This window comes from Mangifera indica, chromosome 20 (assembly GCF_011075055.1).
Source record: "Mangifera indica cultivar Alphonso chromosome 20, CATAS_Mindica_2.1, whole genome shotgun sequence".
Taxonomy (NCBI): Eukaryota; Viridiplantae; Streptophyta; class Magnoliopsida; order Sapindales; family Anacardiaceae; genus Mangifera; species Mangifera indica.
The window spans coordinates 1,190,457-1,208,342 of record NC_058156.1 but is presented as its reverse complement, the minus strand read 5'-3'; the positions used below and the strand labels follow the sequence as shown (position 1 = coordinate 1,208,342).

The 17,886-nt window shown below is 33.6% G+C and overlaps 3 protein-coding genes and 1 pseudogene across 5 annotated transcripts; 3 read left to right on the top strand and 1 right to left on the bottom strand.

Annotated features, from left to right (window-relative positions):
- Positions 1–2,659: 2,659 nt before the first annotated feature.
- LOC123204659 (calcineurin B-like protein 8) lies at positions 2,660–6,807 on the top strand. 3 transcript variants are annotated; one of them, XM_044621438.1, is made up of 9 exons: positions 2,660–2,754; positions 3,493–3,646; positions 4,134–4,216; positions 4,397–4,456; positions 4,620–4,728; positions 4,881–4,933; positions 5,031–5,111; positions 5,199–5,311; positions 6,328–6,807. In XM_044621438.1, exons 2-9 carry the CDS (start codon positions 3,556–3,558, stop codon positions 6,386–6,388), a joined length of 651 nt encoding a protein of 216 aa, XP_044477373.1. In that variant the 5' UTR covers positions 2,660–2,754; positions 3,493–3,555; the 3' UTR covers positions 6,389–6,807. The 3 variants fall into 3 exon arrangements, with proteins under 3 accessions (XP_044477373.1, XP_044477372.1, XP_044477374.1); XM_044621437.1 differs by having other exon boundaries at positions 2,700–2,831; XM_044621439.1 differs by lacking the exon at positions 2,660–2,754 and adding an exon at positions 2,845–3,054.
- A 998-nt stretch (positions 6,808–7,805) lies between these two features.
- On the top strand, positions 7,806–10,236 carry LOC123204881 (annotated as a pseudogene).
- A 1,473-nt stretch (positions 10,237–11,709) lies between these two features.
- Positions 11,710–12,587, top strand: LOC123204179. Its single transcript, XM_044620761.1, has one exon. It carries the CDS (start codon positions 11,881–11,883, stop codon positions 12,484–12,486), a length of 606 nt encoding a protein of 201 aa, XP_044476696.1. The 5' UTR covers positions 11,710–11,880; the 3' UTR covers positions 12,487–12,587.
- A 1,618-nt stretch (positions 12,588–14,205) lies between these two features.
- LOC123203871 (GDSL esterase/lipase At4g10955-like) lies at positions 14,206–16,896 on the bottom strand. Its single transcript, XM_044620335.1, has 3 exons — positions 16,721–16,896; positions 15,586–15,722; positions 14,206–15,327 (listed from the first exon to the last, which is right to left on the bottom strand). The coding sequence occupies exons 2-3, from the start codon at positions 15,645–15,647 to the stop codon at positions 14,346–14,348; spliced, it is 1,044 nt and encodes a 347-aa protein (XP_044476270.1). The 5' UTR covers positions 15,648–15,722; positions 16,721–16,896; the 3' UTR covers positions 14,206–14,345.
- Between the last annotated feature and the right edge of the window lie 990 nt (positions 16,897–17,886).

The window sequence follows — 17,886 nt, the reverse complement described above, 5'->3', positions numbered from 1 at the left end:
AAAACGACGTCGTTTTGTGGAAAATAATAATAAATGTGATTAGGTCATTAATCATAATTATACTTGCTTTTGTTGTTTCATAAATGGGCATTTGAATTTAGTTAATATGCTGATTAGAAATGAAATTAATGTTGGTAATGAAGCAGATTATTCATGAAAATGGAAACAAGTTATTGAAGGAGAGACAAGGGAAAAGAGTTGGGCATTGTCCAAGAAGCAGCAAGCAAACATGATTCAAAAACACCATAAACACAACACCACATGCTTCATTTATGTTGTTTAAGGTTTAGTCAAAATCTAATCAACATAATCCTATCAACTGAGATTCAAATTGAATCGATCCTGAGTATAGGTTGACTTGAATTGGAATCGAATTTGTGATGGTTATCTCAAGTTTGTTGAAAACATCGTTGGAGGTTCGCTAATTAAATAAATAATGTTATCAATTGAATGAATAGTATCATCAGTAACGTGAATAATATCATGATTTCAAAAGTTAACAAAATTAGTAGAATACTAGAATTTCCAGAAAGGAGGCCTAGGTTTGAGCCTTTGTTATCTTGACTTACTTGTGTGCCCCTAGAGTTTGGCGAAATAAAAATTCAAACTGAGTTACCAAGTCAAAGCTCTAAATAGAATTCAGCTCAAATTGAACTCTATTATTAACATTGTCAATGCTTCACTATAGAAAACATTTCAAACTCCTTGAAATCTATAACACCAGGTTTCTTAGTTACAGGCTTACAGTGAGTCAAAGCCAGAAGCTCAACAAAGGATCTAATTTTCTGTAGTTACAAGAGAAGAGAAAAACAGGCTTACAGTGAGGCCAAAGCCAGAAGCTCAATGAAGGATCTAATTTTCTGAACTGCCCACTTTGCAAGCCCAAAACGTTTTTACAGGAGTTCACAAATTATTTAACTAGTATTATTTTAACATCTGCAAGTGATGTATGACGCTCATGCAAACCCAATATTGCCTAAGGTATCACGTACAAAACCCAACTTCTATAGGTTTTGCATACTTTGTTAGACTGAGACACTGAAAAATGTTGATGCTTGAGTTGAAACCAGCTTCAGAGTTGCTAGCCCTGCAAAGAAAAGACTCACTGATAATACAGTAAGTTCTTTACTTTCCAGATCTGTTTAATTGTTTTTTATTCTTTCTACATCTAATCTGCAAAATGTTGAAAGACAGGGAAGAGGCAAAAAAAGAAAGGATCTACATAACTGGTTCTAGAGCCTTTAAAACATGCATAAGAAGAGTAGTGAAAAATCTATCCCAATGCCCAGTTCGAATCTGAAATCTCTCTGATGGAGAACAAAATAAACTATTAGTAGATTCTTAAAAACAGAAAAAGATAACACCACTAATATATGAACTGGTTTTTTTATCTTCTCTGTAAATATATAGAATCACATAAAGAACCCTTGCAAAAGCTAAGATGATAGAGCAGGATATGCATCATGCTGCAGATATTGCAACAAGGAAGTGAGATGTATTGATGAAAGGCTGAATTGGGTTTCTATTGAGTGAAGCCTTGTTAGCATTGGAGCAAATAATGCATCAAGAACTCTGATAATTGTAAAAAAAAAAAAGCCAGGATATTTGACAGGATAGATAGCAGGTGCTTTTAGAAGACAGTTGTAAATTGAAAAAGGTATACAAGAACTTCGATCATAAGATACACATAATTTCTAGGCTAATTTCTGTGACTAATGCATTCAATCAAGATGAGATATCAGCATTCTATGCCTCAAGGTCCAACAATTCTTCTTCCTGAAGAAAAATAAAAGGAACACATCAAAATGAGGTGCTTCACAAAGTTCCCATATGCAGGTGGGAAAATACAGTGACATAGTACCAGGGTCTCCTTCCAGTTGATGACATCTTGAAGTTCCACTTTGATTTTCTCCAAAACCTGAGATGTTTTCACTAATTCTTTCTCAAGCTCCAGTAAAACATCTTGTTGTCTTCGGTTTAGTTCTTTGTTACACTCCTCCAGCACAGATAAATTCTGCTCAAGTGACTTCACCTTCTGAATCGAGATCCTCGGAACAGTGTTACCCTGTACTCTGCCAATTGGTCGTTGTCTTATTTCATTCCCAGGATCAGGAATCTTGCCCTTGCTTGAAGGATTCGGTACATTTTTATCAAGCTTTTGTGTATCCTCTATGTTTTCTGCCTGTATATCAGCAGTCTTCATCCCATTCTGAACTTTTCCATTTTTGTTACCGTTAATTGAACCCAATTCTGGCTTCTGTTAGGACCCAGGTTTATGTGAGGAGGAAAACTAGGACAGAAGGGATTTTTGGCAGCAACCCAATTCAGCCAAATGACTCACAAAGTAACTAGACACTTTTGTTTATTATTAGATCTTAAGATTTTTAAGGAAACAAAAATGATTCTTAAAAACTAACCCAAAATGCATTTCGGCTCACAAAAAACTTACAGGGAAATATGAATATGAATAGCAGGAAACTACATAAAACCGTGCACTTTTTTACTAACATAATTGAAGGATGGCAGATATGTCATTTCTAAACTTAAAGGGTGGGAAAAGTCAATACGGCAAACCTTTGGTAGAAAAATGTAATTCTGCCAAAATAGAAAGCGACTATGCAAATATGATATAATTGATGACACATGCTGCCACGAACATAAGCACAAAATATGTCCTGCACATTAAGAGATTTCAACTATTTTTAACAGCAACCCCAACTCCAAGAGCCTTTGTAAGCTCATTCAACTTTGACAGTAAGTTAAAGCTCTTGAAATTTCTACTTTCTTATTCAAAATTTGTTTCTTTTTAGCTTCACTTTCAACTTAATCAGGTAAGTGCACGACTTTAGTAGCATGATAGATGAAATATGATTTGGGTTGACTGTTTAATTGGCTCCTGCAATGGTTTTGTTTCAGTTTGCATGCTTGAGTAACAAGATACTTTTTAAGAGCTGGGCAATCCATTGACAACTTTTTGTTTTGAGTCTCACAGCTCCAGTTGCTTCTTTATCATTGTTCTCATAAAGATAGAAGCATATTATTGCTGCTAAAACAGTTAGTTGACTTCATTCGTTTCATCTCTTTCCTCAATGTGTTGATTATTTTGCCCTAGTAGATTGAGCCCACCGTTTGTTATTAAGAAATGAGCTTTAGCAATTAACTTGATACCCAGTTGGGTGCTTGTGAACTTTGGGAGTTTTGACGTTCAATTTGCTCTAATTTGGTTGGTAGATGGATAAATTGATGGTAATTTCAGATCTGAAATGAAGAATTATGAATTGATCATTGAGGTTAGATCAGCTAGTTTATGCCTAATAATGTGAATCTTCTTTCCATGGGCTGTGGAGAGTAGTAGTTTTGGTATTTAGACGTAGAGGGTACTCTGAATATTTTGACTAGCAAGCATTCTAAAGCAACAAATTAGAACATGATCTTATTGAATTCACAAGCTTAACTCTTGTGTTTGTGTATTTTTCCCTTTGAATGTGACAGGTACATAACGAATAATATAGTCTGTATGAACACTCAGGCCAGTTATACTCTAGTACTGATATCATGAACTCTATCGCTAACTGCTTTTGTCTAAAGAAAGCAAGCCGAAAACCCGGGTATGAGGACCCAATCATTCTTGCTTCTGAGACACCTTGTAAGTAGCAAATTGATGAGTTGATGTGCTTGGATGGAAATCTTAGATACTTTCATTTTCTTATGGAAATTTACTATTGCATCGAAGCTACCTTAACCATCTTCTGCTTTGAATTGAATTGCTTTTAAACAAAGACGAGAGAGTAGTTGAGTTGGATGTGCTACTGGCTCTACTATCATATGACTTGTCTCGAGTGTCTTGGCACCTGGTTTATGCTAGTATTTGCCTTTTGTGTTGGTACTTGGGCAATGCCAGTGGCATTGACATGGTCAAAATAGTCCTTAGTACTTGCAACCATTAGCTTTGTTCATATCATTTCTCTTCATGGCATAAGCAACTGACACTTACCTTACTGAATCCATGATGCTTTTGAAGTTTTGTATTCAATTAACATTTATCAGATTTAAGCAGTCCATGGCCTATTCTAATCTGTTCTTTTATCACATATCTGATATCTGAATGCCAGTTATATCTAAATCTTGGGCAGTTACTGTGAATGAAGTGGAAGCTTTGCATGATTTGTTCAAAAAGCTAAGTAGTACCATTGTTGATGACGGTCTTCTCGACAAGGTATCTCCATCTCAGGTTGCGTTTTGCCTTTTATCTACACAATAAGCTAATTTAGACTTGTTGGCCTGCGTTCTGAAAGCATGATTTTTCAGATTTGCAAAGGGAACTAATTTAGCTCTTCCACTGGATACAATATTTGTTGGACATAAAGTGCTAATTTCTATGACATTTTTTGTGCAGGAAGAATTCAAGCTTGCACTTTTTAGGAACGGCAACAAGCAGAATCTTTTCGCCAATAGGGTGTGTTTTATTGCAATACTTTCAGTGTCCAAATGTGTGCAGTGCACAATTTTTTTAGTAATTTAGATGTTATTTTCAGAGATGGGTCAAAATTTGATATTAGAGTTTACCTAGTTCATATATAGAGTTATTTGCTTCTTGATAATGCTAACTTCTCTTGTAGATATTTGATTTGTTTGATGTTAAGCGTAATGGTGTTATTGACTTTGAAGATTTTGTACGGTCACTAAGTGTTTTCCATCCAGATGCTCCGGAAGCAAACAAAGTTGCTTGTATGATACTCTAAATCACAAGAGTAAATCATTTTTTCCATGAAGTTCTGTTTCTCTTATCATTTATTTATGATTTCATATGCATAAAATGTCTTGTTCACTGCTGTATCAAATATGTTTAGGATCCTAACATGGAAAAATTGTCTTCTCAGTTGCATTCAGATTATATGATCTTCACCAGACTGGCTGCATTGAGCGCGAGGAGGTAAATACACAGCAACGTTGCTGTTTTCTGCATTATTTTCTTCGAAATGTTCATATGATTCCCTGAATAACATCTAACCCATGCTAATTCTCATTAGGTGAAGGAGATGGTACTGGCTCTGCTAGGCGAATCTGATCTGAAACTATCGAATGATGTTGTTGAATCAGTTGTGGAAAGGGTGATGATTATTACATCAAGGCTTAAAATTTTGTTTATTTCGGTCTCTTCTTTCTAGATAATCACTTGTGGTCTTATATATATGCAGACAATGCTGGAGGCAGATACCAAAGGAGATGGTAAGATTGATATGGAAGAGTGGAAGGAATTTGTGGCAAAAAATCCAAACATTTTGAAGATCATGACTCTTCCACATCTGAAGTAAACGCTCTAATTTATCAGCTCAATTCTGGTTCCTCAATTTACATATGATCATTCTATATCTGCTGTTTCATTTCTAAGCAAATTTTGAATAGTTTATAATGACAAAATTAAATAGGCCAAAAGACTTATTCCCACCCCAGGTTTGGTGCAAACCTGAAGTCTCACCTACTATGTTTAAAAACCCAAATACCTACTCTTCTGTTAAATTTTTTTGTTAGGGTCAAGAGTTAAACCATTATTTATCAAAAAATATTTATCAAACTAAAATTTCATCACATTTCCTCTTTTAATTAAAAAAACTAATGATTTTCCTTCATTTAAAGTTTGAAAAGTTATCAAATCCCTCATAGGGATTTTTTTTCTATTTCTCTTGTGACAATTTTCTTTTTGCCAAACAACCCACCTTCCCATTGTCATCTTCTCCCGCCGACACACAAAGATTGGTTGCCATTCTCATCAGACGAATAGAGGAAGGCGATTCGTTGTCTTCATCTCTTCAGGCCCAAGATTGGCGTCAGAGTTATTAAAAAGACGTTGATCTTCAGCCAGAAGAAGATGAATTGTTTTCGTTTAGCCTGAACAGATGAAGACTTCATCAGAAGGAGACGAATCGTCTTCATCCAATGAGAATGGCAACTGATCTACGTGTGTCGACTGGAGAAGACAACAGTGGGAAGGCCGGTTGTCGATTAGAAGAAAATGGTCATTAGAGAAATAGGAAAAAAACCTTGGGGGGATTTGATAACTTTTTAAACTTTAGATAAAAAGAAATTGTTAGTTTTTTAAACTAAGGGAGGAAATGTGATGAAATTTTAGTTTTTTAAATATTTTTTGATAAATAATAGTTTTACCTTTAACCCTAATAAAGAAATTTAATAAAATAGTGGGTATTTGGGTTTTCGAAACATAACGGATAAGACTTTGGGTTTGCACCAAACCTTGGGTGGGAATAAGTCCTTTGGCCAATGAAAATGACTTACTGTATTCTTGATCTTCTGGCTTTTCCATCTCAGGGAAATAACTCTATCATTTCCCAGTTTTATTCTGCCCTCTGAAGGCCAAGATTTGACTTGATTGTGAACTCAAAGCACAGGTTTTTGCTCCTACCAAATTGTGGAGTGTATTAAATAACAAGATCTAGATTCATAGAGGCCCTTTTAAACTCACTCGCATACAACACAACGAGATCAACAAGCTTACAACTTGACAGTTGTTTTTTGAAAAAAGAAAATTGACTGCTTTACTACATTGAACTCTAAATATGTATAGGATTTTGATTTTACTTTGGCTTGTAGCTGTTAGTTTTTTCAAACAAAGTTTGATTTTGAGTTGTGAAAAGTGGTGTTTATGCCAAGTAGGGGTGGAAAGTGTTATAAAGCCAAACACTGAGTGGAACAAGGTTACTTACTCTTATTTAAATAAAATGAAACATAATAGTGGGTGGGTTTGATTTGGGCTGGATCCAAATGAGAAGGCCCAGTCCATTAATATTTTGTGCCGTTTCAGGTTATATTTAATTAAAATAATTTTTTAAATTCGATTATAAAGTAATAAAAAAAAGAGCAATATTATGTGTACCTATTTTTAGTACATAATTCATGTATATAGTGATGTGTCATTATGTAATTAGTTGATTTTAAAACATATGTCATCATATGATAAAGAAACATCCAATCACATGATAACACCTCATCTGTGTGCATAAATTGTGTACCAAAAATGAGTATACATAGTTTTATTGGTAAAAAAATGAATATGTGGCACAACACGTTTTTAGCCCCGTCGCCGGACATGATGGAATATCCACCAATGGCTACCAAGAGTGTTACCTAATGTAAAAAAAAATTTTAATTATTATATTTTAATTAAATTAAATCGTTCTTTATATAAAATAAATAAATTTTTAAATTTAATAATCGATTTAATAACTATTATAATTTTGATATTTTATTAATAAATCTTGAATTTAAATCCTCTCACTCGAGCCGAAGTCATCTCCTTCTTACGTGTAAACTACAGGTAAATTTAAAACGGGGAAAAATTCATACTGCCGGTCTGTCTGACGGTGACTTTAAATTTTAACACTTGGCCAACTCTGACCTTGTCCTACCATATAAATTAGGCTATTCACCATATCCCACCCAAAGTTTGATGAATAAATTCCGACTGTTAAAGTTTGAAAGAAGCATTTTTCTACCCATCTATTAAAATAAATAATCATTTGACCCTAATTAATAAATCAAATTATCAGAGGCAACCTTCGTCTCCTTAAGTATTCGAAACGGCAATGAACTTTGTCACTGGAACCCGAAAGGAGGATTACTTTAAATCATAATTATCCTTCTTAATTATATAATAATTAAATTAGTACATCACTGCTTCCAAACATAGGCAAAATTATCTGGCTTATAGCATAGGCCAAAAGACTGATTCCCATTAAATTATAGTAAAATTAAAATCTCATATTCGTCAATTTTTAAAAATCTAAATTATAGGAGGTCATCTTTTGAGAGTAAAGAATCCGCATGCTAGAGATTTTAAGCTTTTCCCACTTCATTCTTAACATGATAAAGTGTTCCTTTCATGTTCTTGCTTTCCTAATCTCACTTCTTTGAACCCAGGAGCGGGAGTTTTTCTGATTATAAATCTAATTTCAGCTTCTGGGTTTTTGTAAATAGTTTACTTTTTTTTTTTCAATATGTCGATTGCTGATATTGCGTTGAATCCTTGTCATTCGCCTGGCTTGTTTAAAGAGTCAACCGGGCTGTTTAATTCTAGCAAGTCGATCTTGATTTTTCTTAGTGTTTGTGGTTAGTTGATCCCAATGCGTGTGTTGAAGACTGATTCGATGGAATCAGTTAAGCGTAGGATTCAAACATGTAAAGGTTTTGTAGTGAAAAAGCAAAAGCTTGTGTATGGGGGCAGAGAATTGGCACGAAATGAAAGTCGTGTAAAAGATTATGGTTTGGTGGGTGGGAAAGTTTTACATTTAGTTCTTAAGTTGTCTGATCTTTTGTTTATAACCGTTAGGACAAGTTGTGGGAAACAGTATGAGTTTCATGCTGATAGGTTTCAAAATGTTGGATATTTGAAGAAAAGGATTGCGAAGAAAGGACATGATTTTGATGAACTTGATGATCAGGAAATTTATTGTGATGGCGAGAGGCTTGATAATCAGAGATTAATTGATAATATATGTAGGGACAATGATGCTGCAATTCATTTGTTGGTTCAGAAATCTGCAAAGTTAAAAGCTAAGCCTATTGAGAAGATTTTCGAACTTGCTGTTGTGGCAGCCAATTCAAATGCGAGGAAAGAGACAGAGAGCTTAGATGGAGCTTCTTTAGAGAACCAACCAAAGGAGTTTCGAGTTGTAAAGGGGGAACCACGTGTTAGAGATTTCTGGTTGAAACCTGTGATTTTTAATCCTAAAGTGGATTTACCTTGCGTAATTAGGAATATGATTAACTCTACATTTGATGGTTTGGAGAGAGGTAATAAACCAATTAGGTCATCTGAGGGAACAGGTGGGACTTATTTCATGCAGGATGCATCAGGTTTGGATTATGTATCAGTGTTTAAGCATATTGATGAAGAGCCAATGTCTGTGAATAACCCACATGGACTACCTGTGTCATCAGACGGTGAAGGATTGAAGAGAGGGAGTCGGGTTGGAGAAGGAGCATTGAGGGAAGTCGCAGCGAGCGGTCCTCGTTCAATATCAGGTGAAACATTGGGATTTGCTGGTGTACCTCCTACCTTTATGGTTCAGCGCTTACACAAGGAGTTTAACTATCCAAATGGGTATGAGTATACGGTGGAAAATGTTAAGATGGGGTCACCACAAATGTTCATGAAAAGTTATGGGAATTGTGAGGACATGGCCCCTACGGCTTTCCCTGTGGAGGAGGTCCACAAAATCAGTGTGCTTGACATCAGGATGGCAAATGCAGATAGACGTGCTGGCAATATATTGGTTAGCAAAGGGGATGATGGTCAGATTATACTCATTCCAATCGATCATGGCTAGTGCTTGCCTGAGAGTGTAAGTGTTCTTTTTTTCTTCCCCAAAATCTTTACTCTATAATAGTAAATTTAGGTTTCTGTTTGTTTTTGTATAGAGTAGTTTATCATTTATGCAATGACACATAGGAAATGATAATTTTGATGCCTAAAAATCAGATTTATGTGGTTGAAGGGAATTGATTGAGTTGTAGCCCAGAAGAAAATCACCTTTATCTGCTGTCACCATCAGTTGGAATCTATCTAAATACAAATAAAAGAACGATCATTGGGGTTCTAAAATTGGAAATCTTTTGTTCTCTTTGCAGTTTGAAGATTGCACCCTTGATTGGCTTTACTGGCCTCAAGCTCGAAAGCCTTTTTCTCCCAAAACAATTGACTGTATAAAGTCTCTCGGTGCTGAACAAGACATTGCACTTCTGAAATTTTATGGTTGGAATGTTCTCCTTGAGTGTGCTAGAACCCTCCGCATCTCCACCATGCTTTTGAAGAAAGGAGTAGAGAGAGGTCTCACTCCTTTCGCCATTGGGATCATCATGTGTAGACCAAATGTGAACAAGGAATCTCTTATTGAGGAGATAGTTCATGAAGCACAAGATTCCTTACTTCTTGTCATGAGTGAGGCTTCATTTCTCCAAACGATTTCTGAAATCATGGACTCTCGGCCTGACAAGATCATTCCATAATTTCTTCCGGTTCGTATATATTTGTATATATTAATTCGATGAACAGTCTATTTTTAGATGGACTGTCATTTCAACGATTGCCCGATGGTTCATATTGTTTTAAATAGGCATAAATTGTATCGGAATGTTGAACAGAAGTTTAAGATGATGAATAATATGTCTGCCCAGATTATTTGGATCTCAGGGCTGAAGCTCAAACAGGAGCTTAGAAACCTGGTTCCTTGTAAATGCCAGTATTAGAGGCTGATTTGATCTATTTTTTTTAAAATATATTATGTGTATCAATTTTAGATATATAATTATGTATATATTTATATATATTATTATATGATTAGATATTATTTTATTATTAATTTAAAATCTTTTAATTATATGATATATATATATATATACGTTTATATACTCGAAGAGGGTATCCACATTTTTATTGCTTTTTTAACCCAATGATCTCGGGTTTAGAGAATATTAATTTAAATAATCAATTTTTTTATTTTATATGTATAACCATTTTTTTTATTATATAAACATAATTACTTTTTAATTTAATTTTATTTTTAAAAAAAAAAAATTTTAAGATTTAGGATTAACTAAATAGTTGGCTGAATAGATTAGTTGGCCGATCGACTAGCCATAGCTGGGTAGCTTAGTCAAGTAGGTTGGTTGGCTAACTAAGTAGTTATTTTATATTTCAACTGAGTGAATTTATATTTTGGGTTAATGAGTCTTGATTGGGTGAGTGAAAAGTTAAAAGATATTTTAAAATTTTATATTTTATGTTGTATATGTATAATAAGAAAAATAAAAAGCTACGTATATATATGAGAGAAAAAAATGCGGCTATTTTAATTAATATTCTTAAGTTCAGGCCTAAATTTAACTTTGTGAAGCCGTAGTGTGCCAACATGATCAACTATCATATCATGTAATAAAACCCTAATTTTTTATAGTATATATCATATATTATATCGTATAATATAATTTTTAAAAAATATCATAAATATTCGTAAAAATTTAAAACTTGTTATATATACTTCTATTACATCTGTAATATATATTATATCATATGATATATCTATTATATCAAATTAATTTAATACATTTTATAATATATATATTTTTAATTTATATTATATCATATTATAATATAAATAAAATGTATTGTAAGACTTACCGATGCATCGTTATATTTCATAGCTTTGATAAATCGCTTTGTCACGTCTATTCTCGGGGTGAGGGCGCTCCATCAAAGAGCTATTACGAGTAGGGTTGGATTCAAATTAAACTTGTTCAAGTTTGAACTCGACTGGAACAAGTTAGTCTTATATAGGCTCGATCAAGCTCGAGTTATTTGTCAAATTTTTTAATTAAAAATTTTGATACAAAATAACGTTGTTTCCATCAATATATATTAAATAACGACATAGTTAAAAATTCGAGCTCGAAATGAGTCGAACTGGATTCAAGCCAATTTCGAGTTGGATTTTCATGAGCTCGATGGGCTTGAGCTCTGCTATATATAAATTAAGCTAAACTCAAGATCAAATAAATTCGAATTCAATTTGATTTGATTTGAATTTAACCGTAATTACGAGTGGCTGCTTACGGGTAAACCTTCTGGCCGATAACTAGGACCCACAAACGCTTTCGGTCCGACAAAAAATTTAAAGGGTCTCTCAAATCCAACTAAAACGACAATCTCTCTCTTCTTTCACTATCTTACTTTATAATTCCATCGTCGTCTTCACATCACGCTTCTCTTTTCTCTCTTCAGATTCTTCATCTGCCCAATTTCATCTTTCCTCCCTTTGTTTTGATTTCAGATCCGGAAGCAAAATTGATTCCAAAAAAGGAAAAAAAATGAGTAGGCCTCGTAAACCCTCATCAGGCCGCACAAATTTAGCATCATGTATAGTGGCCACCATTTTCTTGATCTTTGTAGTTATTGTCATTCTCATCGTCTTCTTCACTGTGTTTAAACCCAGAGATCCCAAGCTTACCGTTAATGCCGTCCAGCTCCCGTCATTCTCCATCTCTAACAGCACCGTCAACTTCACTTTTTCTCAGTACGTCACCATCAAGAACCCCAACAAGGCCGCCTTCTCTCACTACGACAGTACGATTCAGCTCGTCTACTCCGGCTCTCAAGTCGGCTTCATGTTTATTCCCGCCGGTGAGATCGAGGCCGGTCGGACCAAGTACATGGCCGCAACGTTCGCCGTCCAGTCCTTCCCGATTTCCACCGCAACCGGAGCTAACGCGGTGGTAGGTCCAGTAGTGACCGGCGGTGGCGGTTGGCCTAATAATGGGTATCGGGTGGGGCCCACTTTGGAGATTGAATCCAGAATGGAAATGGCGGGTCGGACTCGGGTATTACATGTGTTTACACATCACGTTGTGGCGAAATCTAGGTGTAGGGTTGAAATTTCTGTGAATGATGGATCTGTATTAGGGTTTCACTGCTAGTATTTTCTGTTTTCTTTCTAATTTTGGAAGATTTGCAACGTAACGGTAATGTAATTTTAGGTGCTTTGATGAAAAAATTCAAGTGTACAAATTATTTTTTAGATTTTGTGATTAAACAGAAGTCGGTAGGTTCTTTCTTTTTTTTGGTTAAGAGTCCACTTGAACCGCATCGATATTTTTGGTTAACGGTTGGATTAGGTAATATTTATTATTAAAAATAAAAAATTATTTTAAATATAAAATATATAAAAAATTATTTTATGTAAATAATTATTATATTTAATAAAATTTAATATATATAAATAATTATTATGTTTGATTAGAAATAATAATATTAATAAATTATTTTATTTAAATATAAATAAAATATTTTTTATATTATTTTTATATTAATTAAAATATTTTTTTAAAAAAATAATAAAAATATAATTATAATTATTTTTTTAATATTTTATTTTTTATATAATTTGTCATATAATTATTAATAATAAAAAATTATAATTATTATTAATAAATTAAATAAAATAATATAAATAATAAAAAATATATTATTAAAATAATCTTTATTAATAAAAAACCAAATAGCCTCTCAAGATTAAACTAATCATACCGATCAGAATGAATCTTAGATTTACAGAACAATTCCGCAACTACTTGGCAACAATGAACAGGTAAATCTAAGAGTGGAGCTTTGGCTGCTTTTTCATGGAGGTTAATTAAGGCATAAGTAAAGCATAATGCTGCAATTATAATGATAAATATAATGGCCATTGATTTGGCGGAGACAGTGACCGGTGGGTTTGTGGGAGCAAGTCGGGACAGGTCAAGTCCAGGACCACAGAGACTGGTTAGCGAAGCAGCCGACCCGGATTATCATTCAATGCCCACTGCCTTCAGATTCGAGCTTTGCTCTATTTTTTTCACTTTCAGTGATAGAGAGGGAACGAAGTTGTTTTTTTAGTTGAATTTTTATTCCACTGTTCTCTTTTTTATTACAAATTTAAATTATAATTACTTGAGTTTGAATTAATGATAACATTATCAAAAAAAAAAAAGTATTTGAAAACTTTATTAAAGAAAAGAGGAGTTGATTTGAAGTCGAAAGGGTGATAAGAGCATTAAAAAATATTCAAAAATATTATTAAAGGAAACGGATTATCAGAAATGAAGTAAAACAATAAGGAATCATTTGGTTTGTAAAAATAAAAAATTATTTTAGTAATTTATATTTTATTATTAGTATTACCTTATTTAGTTTATCAATAATAAAAAATTTCGATAATTTTCTATTATTAATAGTAATACGACATATAATATAAAAAATAATGTGATTTCCATATTTACTCTAGGTATTAAAAAATTATCAAAATAATTTTGATTTTATTATAATTGTATATCATTACTCAAAAATTTTTTAAAACAAAAATATTCTCATTTTCAATTATTATAATAAATAATAAAAAATATTTTAAAATAATTATACCTAAAGAGGTTTAAATAAAATAATATTTTATTATTTATAACCAAATATAATAATTATTTACACTTATTAACTTTTATCAAATTTTATCAAATATAATAATAATTTACACTTAATAATATTCTATGCAAACCTTTCACTCTAAGTAACAAAAGATCTAAAGGCATTCTTAGTTTCTATTTTTATATTGACTTGCCTACTAAGGACAAATCTCAAAAACCCGAGACCTGACAACCGTGTTAAGAATAATTGGCTTAAATTTCTAGTTAAAAAAGCCAGGGGTCTAAGTTCCAAAATCCAATCGGCACCAATCAAATAATCTACAAATGGCATACAACAAGAGATAAATCAAGACAAGGAATTACAAAAACTCACCAAACTATTTGTATTTGTAGAACTTGGACTGCAAGTGCATGTCAGGTTTCCACCACTGGTGAATTCCATGAGCCTGTTTGAAATCTTGTGAAGGAGTTGCATTGACTGTCAGAATTGCTGATGCAATGAGGTGTAGAGGCTGTGACTCCTTTCCCATTACATTCATAAAAAGAGCCCCAAGGGAGTGTTGAGTTGCTAACCTTTCAATATCTCCTGCTCCAATCTCCTCCATCTTCTTCCTATGTTCAAAATATCCAACATATTCTGAGCTGATGTGGTCGGCTGGGTTCACGAATAGACGAGGGACCCAAGCAGATAGTGCAGTAAATGGCTCCTCAATCGCAGACCGAGTATTATGTTGTTTTTTCTTTGCATTTACAGCAAGAGCAAGTCCAGCTGTAATAACACTGCCTGCTATTCGAAGCCCATGTTTCACTTTCTTATTTTTAATTCTCTCAATTGGGGCCGAAAGGAATGGTGGATTAAAGAGAAAAGCTTCAAGTAAAACACCTGTCTTGGCCATGGTCTTCCCAGCAAGCATTGCCATGGCTGACCCAAGTGAATGGCCAGCCAACCAGACATTTGAATTTCCCACAGAAGCAACCATGTTTCTGACAGCTTGCATAGCAATTTCAAAACGAGATGTTTGGTGGAGTCCATTTTGGATTACATGGAGGTCCAACTCAAGATCCCGCATAAAAGAGTCTGGTTTGGTCAAGGTCCCTCGGAAGGCAATGACATAGCGAGGAGTTCCAGCTGTTGACAAGTTACAGTGTGACGCTGGAGGTTTGAATTCATAAATGGCACCAAAGATTGTAGAATCAACATCATCTTTAAGCTGACGGAACAATTGAAAATGGAAAAACTCCCACCAAGGGGTTGCAAGAGCTTGAGATCCATGACGCTGCTGCTGACGATCTCGCTCTGAAACGTACACACCCTGAACCAAACAAGCTGCTACAGACCTTCGGTGATGGTCATTTGTCCTGCATGAGATGGCACATAACAAAAAGTTCAAAAAATTAATATAAAAATCCAAGGATATAGAGTCTGAAGATTCAACTAATAAGGATTCCTCCACAATCTGGGTTTGTTTATCTTCACAACTCAAGTTCAATGAAGCTTCACATTGTAGCAAAGTAAATAACATAGAAAATTTCATGTGGAAAAAGATTTCACAAATTTGGATCGATGGCTTGGATGATTAAGTTTGTGTGTAGATCATAATTCATAGAAGGTCTTACCAATCAATATGAGTCAAGTGTAAAGGCCCTGAAAGACTAAAATCTTCTCTCTCGGAGGCCATTACACCATATATTCTTTTTGTCCTTTCCTCTTGATATCAGTAAAACCAGTTCTGTATGCACCAGGAAAGTTGGGCCTGATATAAGCAATCAATCAGAATTCTAAACATAAGACATAAGAGGACTCTTCAGAGTAACAGCATAGCTCAATAATTTACATTTTTACTCCACATATTGGCTATGATGAAGCATGGATTTCTTAGAACACGCAATTTTTAAAATTCTCAAACTGTTTCATAGACCATCTCCAGGAAATGCACTACATCAAAAGTCGGTATCACAATAGACTTGTACAGGATCATCTAGAAGTAGCTATTTAACAAACACCACATTCGACCAAATCAATAACTTTAATCTCTTATGTTTCTAAACAAATTTACAGACATTTTCGACAGAATCACTTGGCAAACCTAATAAATCCTAAGCATCTCTAAGTTAGCCATACCATTTCCTCGGCACTATCAATTCAATTTTGATTGGAAAAAAAAAATTTAATTATTTATAGAGACTACTGCTTAGCCACTGCACATAAACGTTCCATCCAGAATTTCTAAGTACTTTACTTCATAGCCAGTGAACATAAACAAGCAAACCAAATTTAAAGAAAACCAAATTCCATGATTTTTCCACTTTCTTTATTTTTTTTTTTTTTTTTTTTTTTTTTTTTTTTCAGATCAAGCAAAATCAACTCTAAGCTATATCAAAGCCAAAAGAACTTTCTAAGTTTTGCATCATAACAAACGCAACCAGTTAATGGCTGACCCTAAAATAAGTATTTCAAAATTGTCTGTTCACTTTGTACTCTAGTGAGAATCATTTAGTGCCGGTAAAAAACAGTATAAGCAGAGTATATATTTCTCAATATTTTAAATCATCCTTTCACATGATGTACTCTTAACTTATATTCTAAAAATCATAAACATGAATCAAAAGCAATCGAGCCGTTTCACCGGATCATACAAAGAAACTGAGATCATGATCTGTGGAATCATAACTGCAACTAAAGAACAAACAGAAATCTAATTCCGAAAAAGTAAAATCTCAGATGAATAACTTGATTGTAGAGAAAATGTACCTGGACTTATTATGAGGTTTACCAGATCTACACTATGGCGAGCATGAAATGTCTTGAATAAATGCAAGCGAAGTCGTCGGTATAAGTTTCTGTACAATTACCAAAAGAAAAAAGTGTGGTCGGTATCAGACTGTTATAATGTCTTCGTCAATCTTCGTCCAACAGAACTAGCAGTAGTAGTCGACTCGAAATTCAATATTCAATCAATAGCCGCTAAAAGGAGCGACAAGTGAAACGACGACGTTTGTTATGTCCACTCACTCTTAAGTGCTAAGGTAGGTCTTTGCTTGTCCAAGATTGGTGATGTCCATGGCCCGGATATTTCAAAACCGGATTGGACTTCAATCTGATAGACTGGAAGGCCCAATTCAACCAATAATTCGATCATTTGATTAGTGATTCGATGAATTAATTATATAAAATTAATATTTATAATATTTTATATTATTTATTATTATATATAATTTAAATTATTTTATTATCTAAATAGATTTAATTTAAAATATACATACTCAAATTATTAAATAAAGTTTTGGATTGGGCAAATCGATTTTTTGTTTAGTTTAATCGTTTATATTATTTAATCTAATCGATTATAACTTTAAAATTGATTTTCAAACGAATTAAACCATGTTTACTAACTAGTGATAATCCAACTAGTTGGACTAACCAATCCGATACGACTTTAAACCATGGTTGAGGCATAAAGAAAATAACATTCTAGCATGTCTAATTTTTCAATATAACTCAAAGCCCCGAACTTGGTTACAATCCCTCCCAACCGAGTTGACTATTTTTTAACTTATACTTGACTCAATCCGAGTTTTAACAAATTAGAATGTTGTAAGTTCAAGTTGATTAAAAAAATAATATAGTTAAATCTAATAATTTTTATATTTATCACTTATCTTTACATTCATAACAACAATCTCAAACTCGTTCCGACAATAATTAATCCACTTAAACTTAGGATCGATTTGGTGATAATCAAATCGCTCGAGCTAAGACTCAACGCATCATCAATCAAATTGCGTCCAAATCAACATATTCACGACTCCAACTCAGCACATTCACATTAATGACTTGACTTATTTACAACTCTACGCTAAACCAACAGCTCTAGTGATTCAGATTTCTTTTGATGTTAATCTTAGATATCCATTCGA

Excerpts from the sequence above, each read along its gene's own strand:
- LOC123204659 (XM_044621438.1), top strand. The coding sequence starts at position 3,556 with ATGAACTCTATCGCTAACTGCTTTTGTCTAAAGAAAGCAAGCCGAAAA. Across the intron at positions 5,112-5,198 it reads TTGAATCAGTTGTGGAAAGG|ACAATGCTGGAGGCAGATAC; the intron begins GTGATGATTATT and ends ATATATATGCAG. Across the intron at positions 5,312-6,327 it reads ATGACTCTTCCACATCTGAA|GGAAATAACTCTATCATTTC; the intron begins GTAAACGCTCTA and ends TTTCCATCTCAG.
- LOC123204179 (XM_044620761.1), top strand. The coding sequence starts at position 11,881 with ATGAGTAGGCCTCGTAAACCCTCATCAGGCCGCACAAATTTAGCATCA.
- LOC123203871 (XM_044620335.1), bottom strand. The coding sequence starts at position 15,647 with ATGGCCTCCGAGAGAGAAGATTTTAGTCTTTCAGGGCCTTTACACTTG. Across the intron at positions 15,328-15,585 it reads CACTTGACTCATATTGATTG|GACAAATGACCATCACCGAA; the intron begins GTAAGACCTTCT and ends CATCTCATGCAG.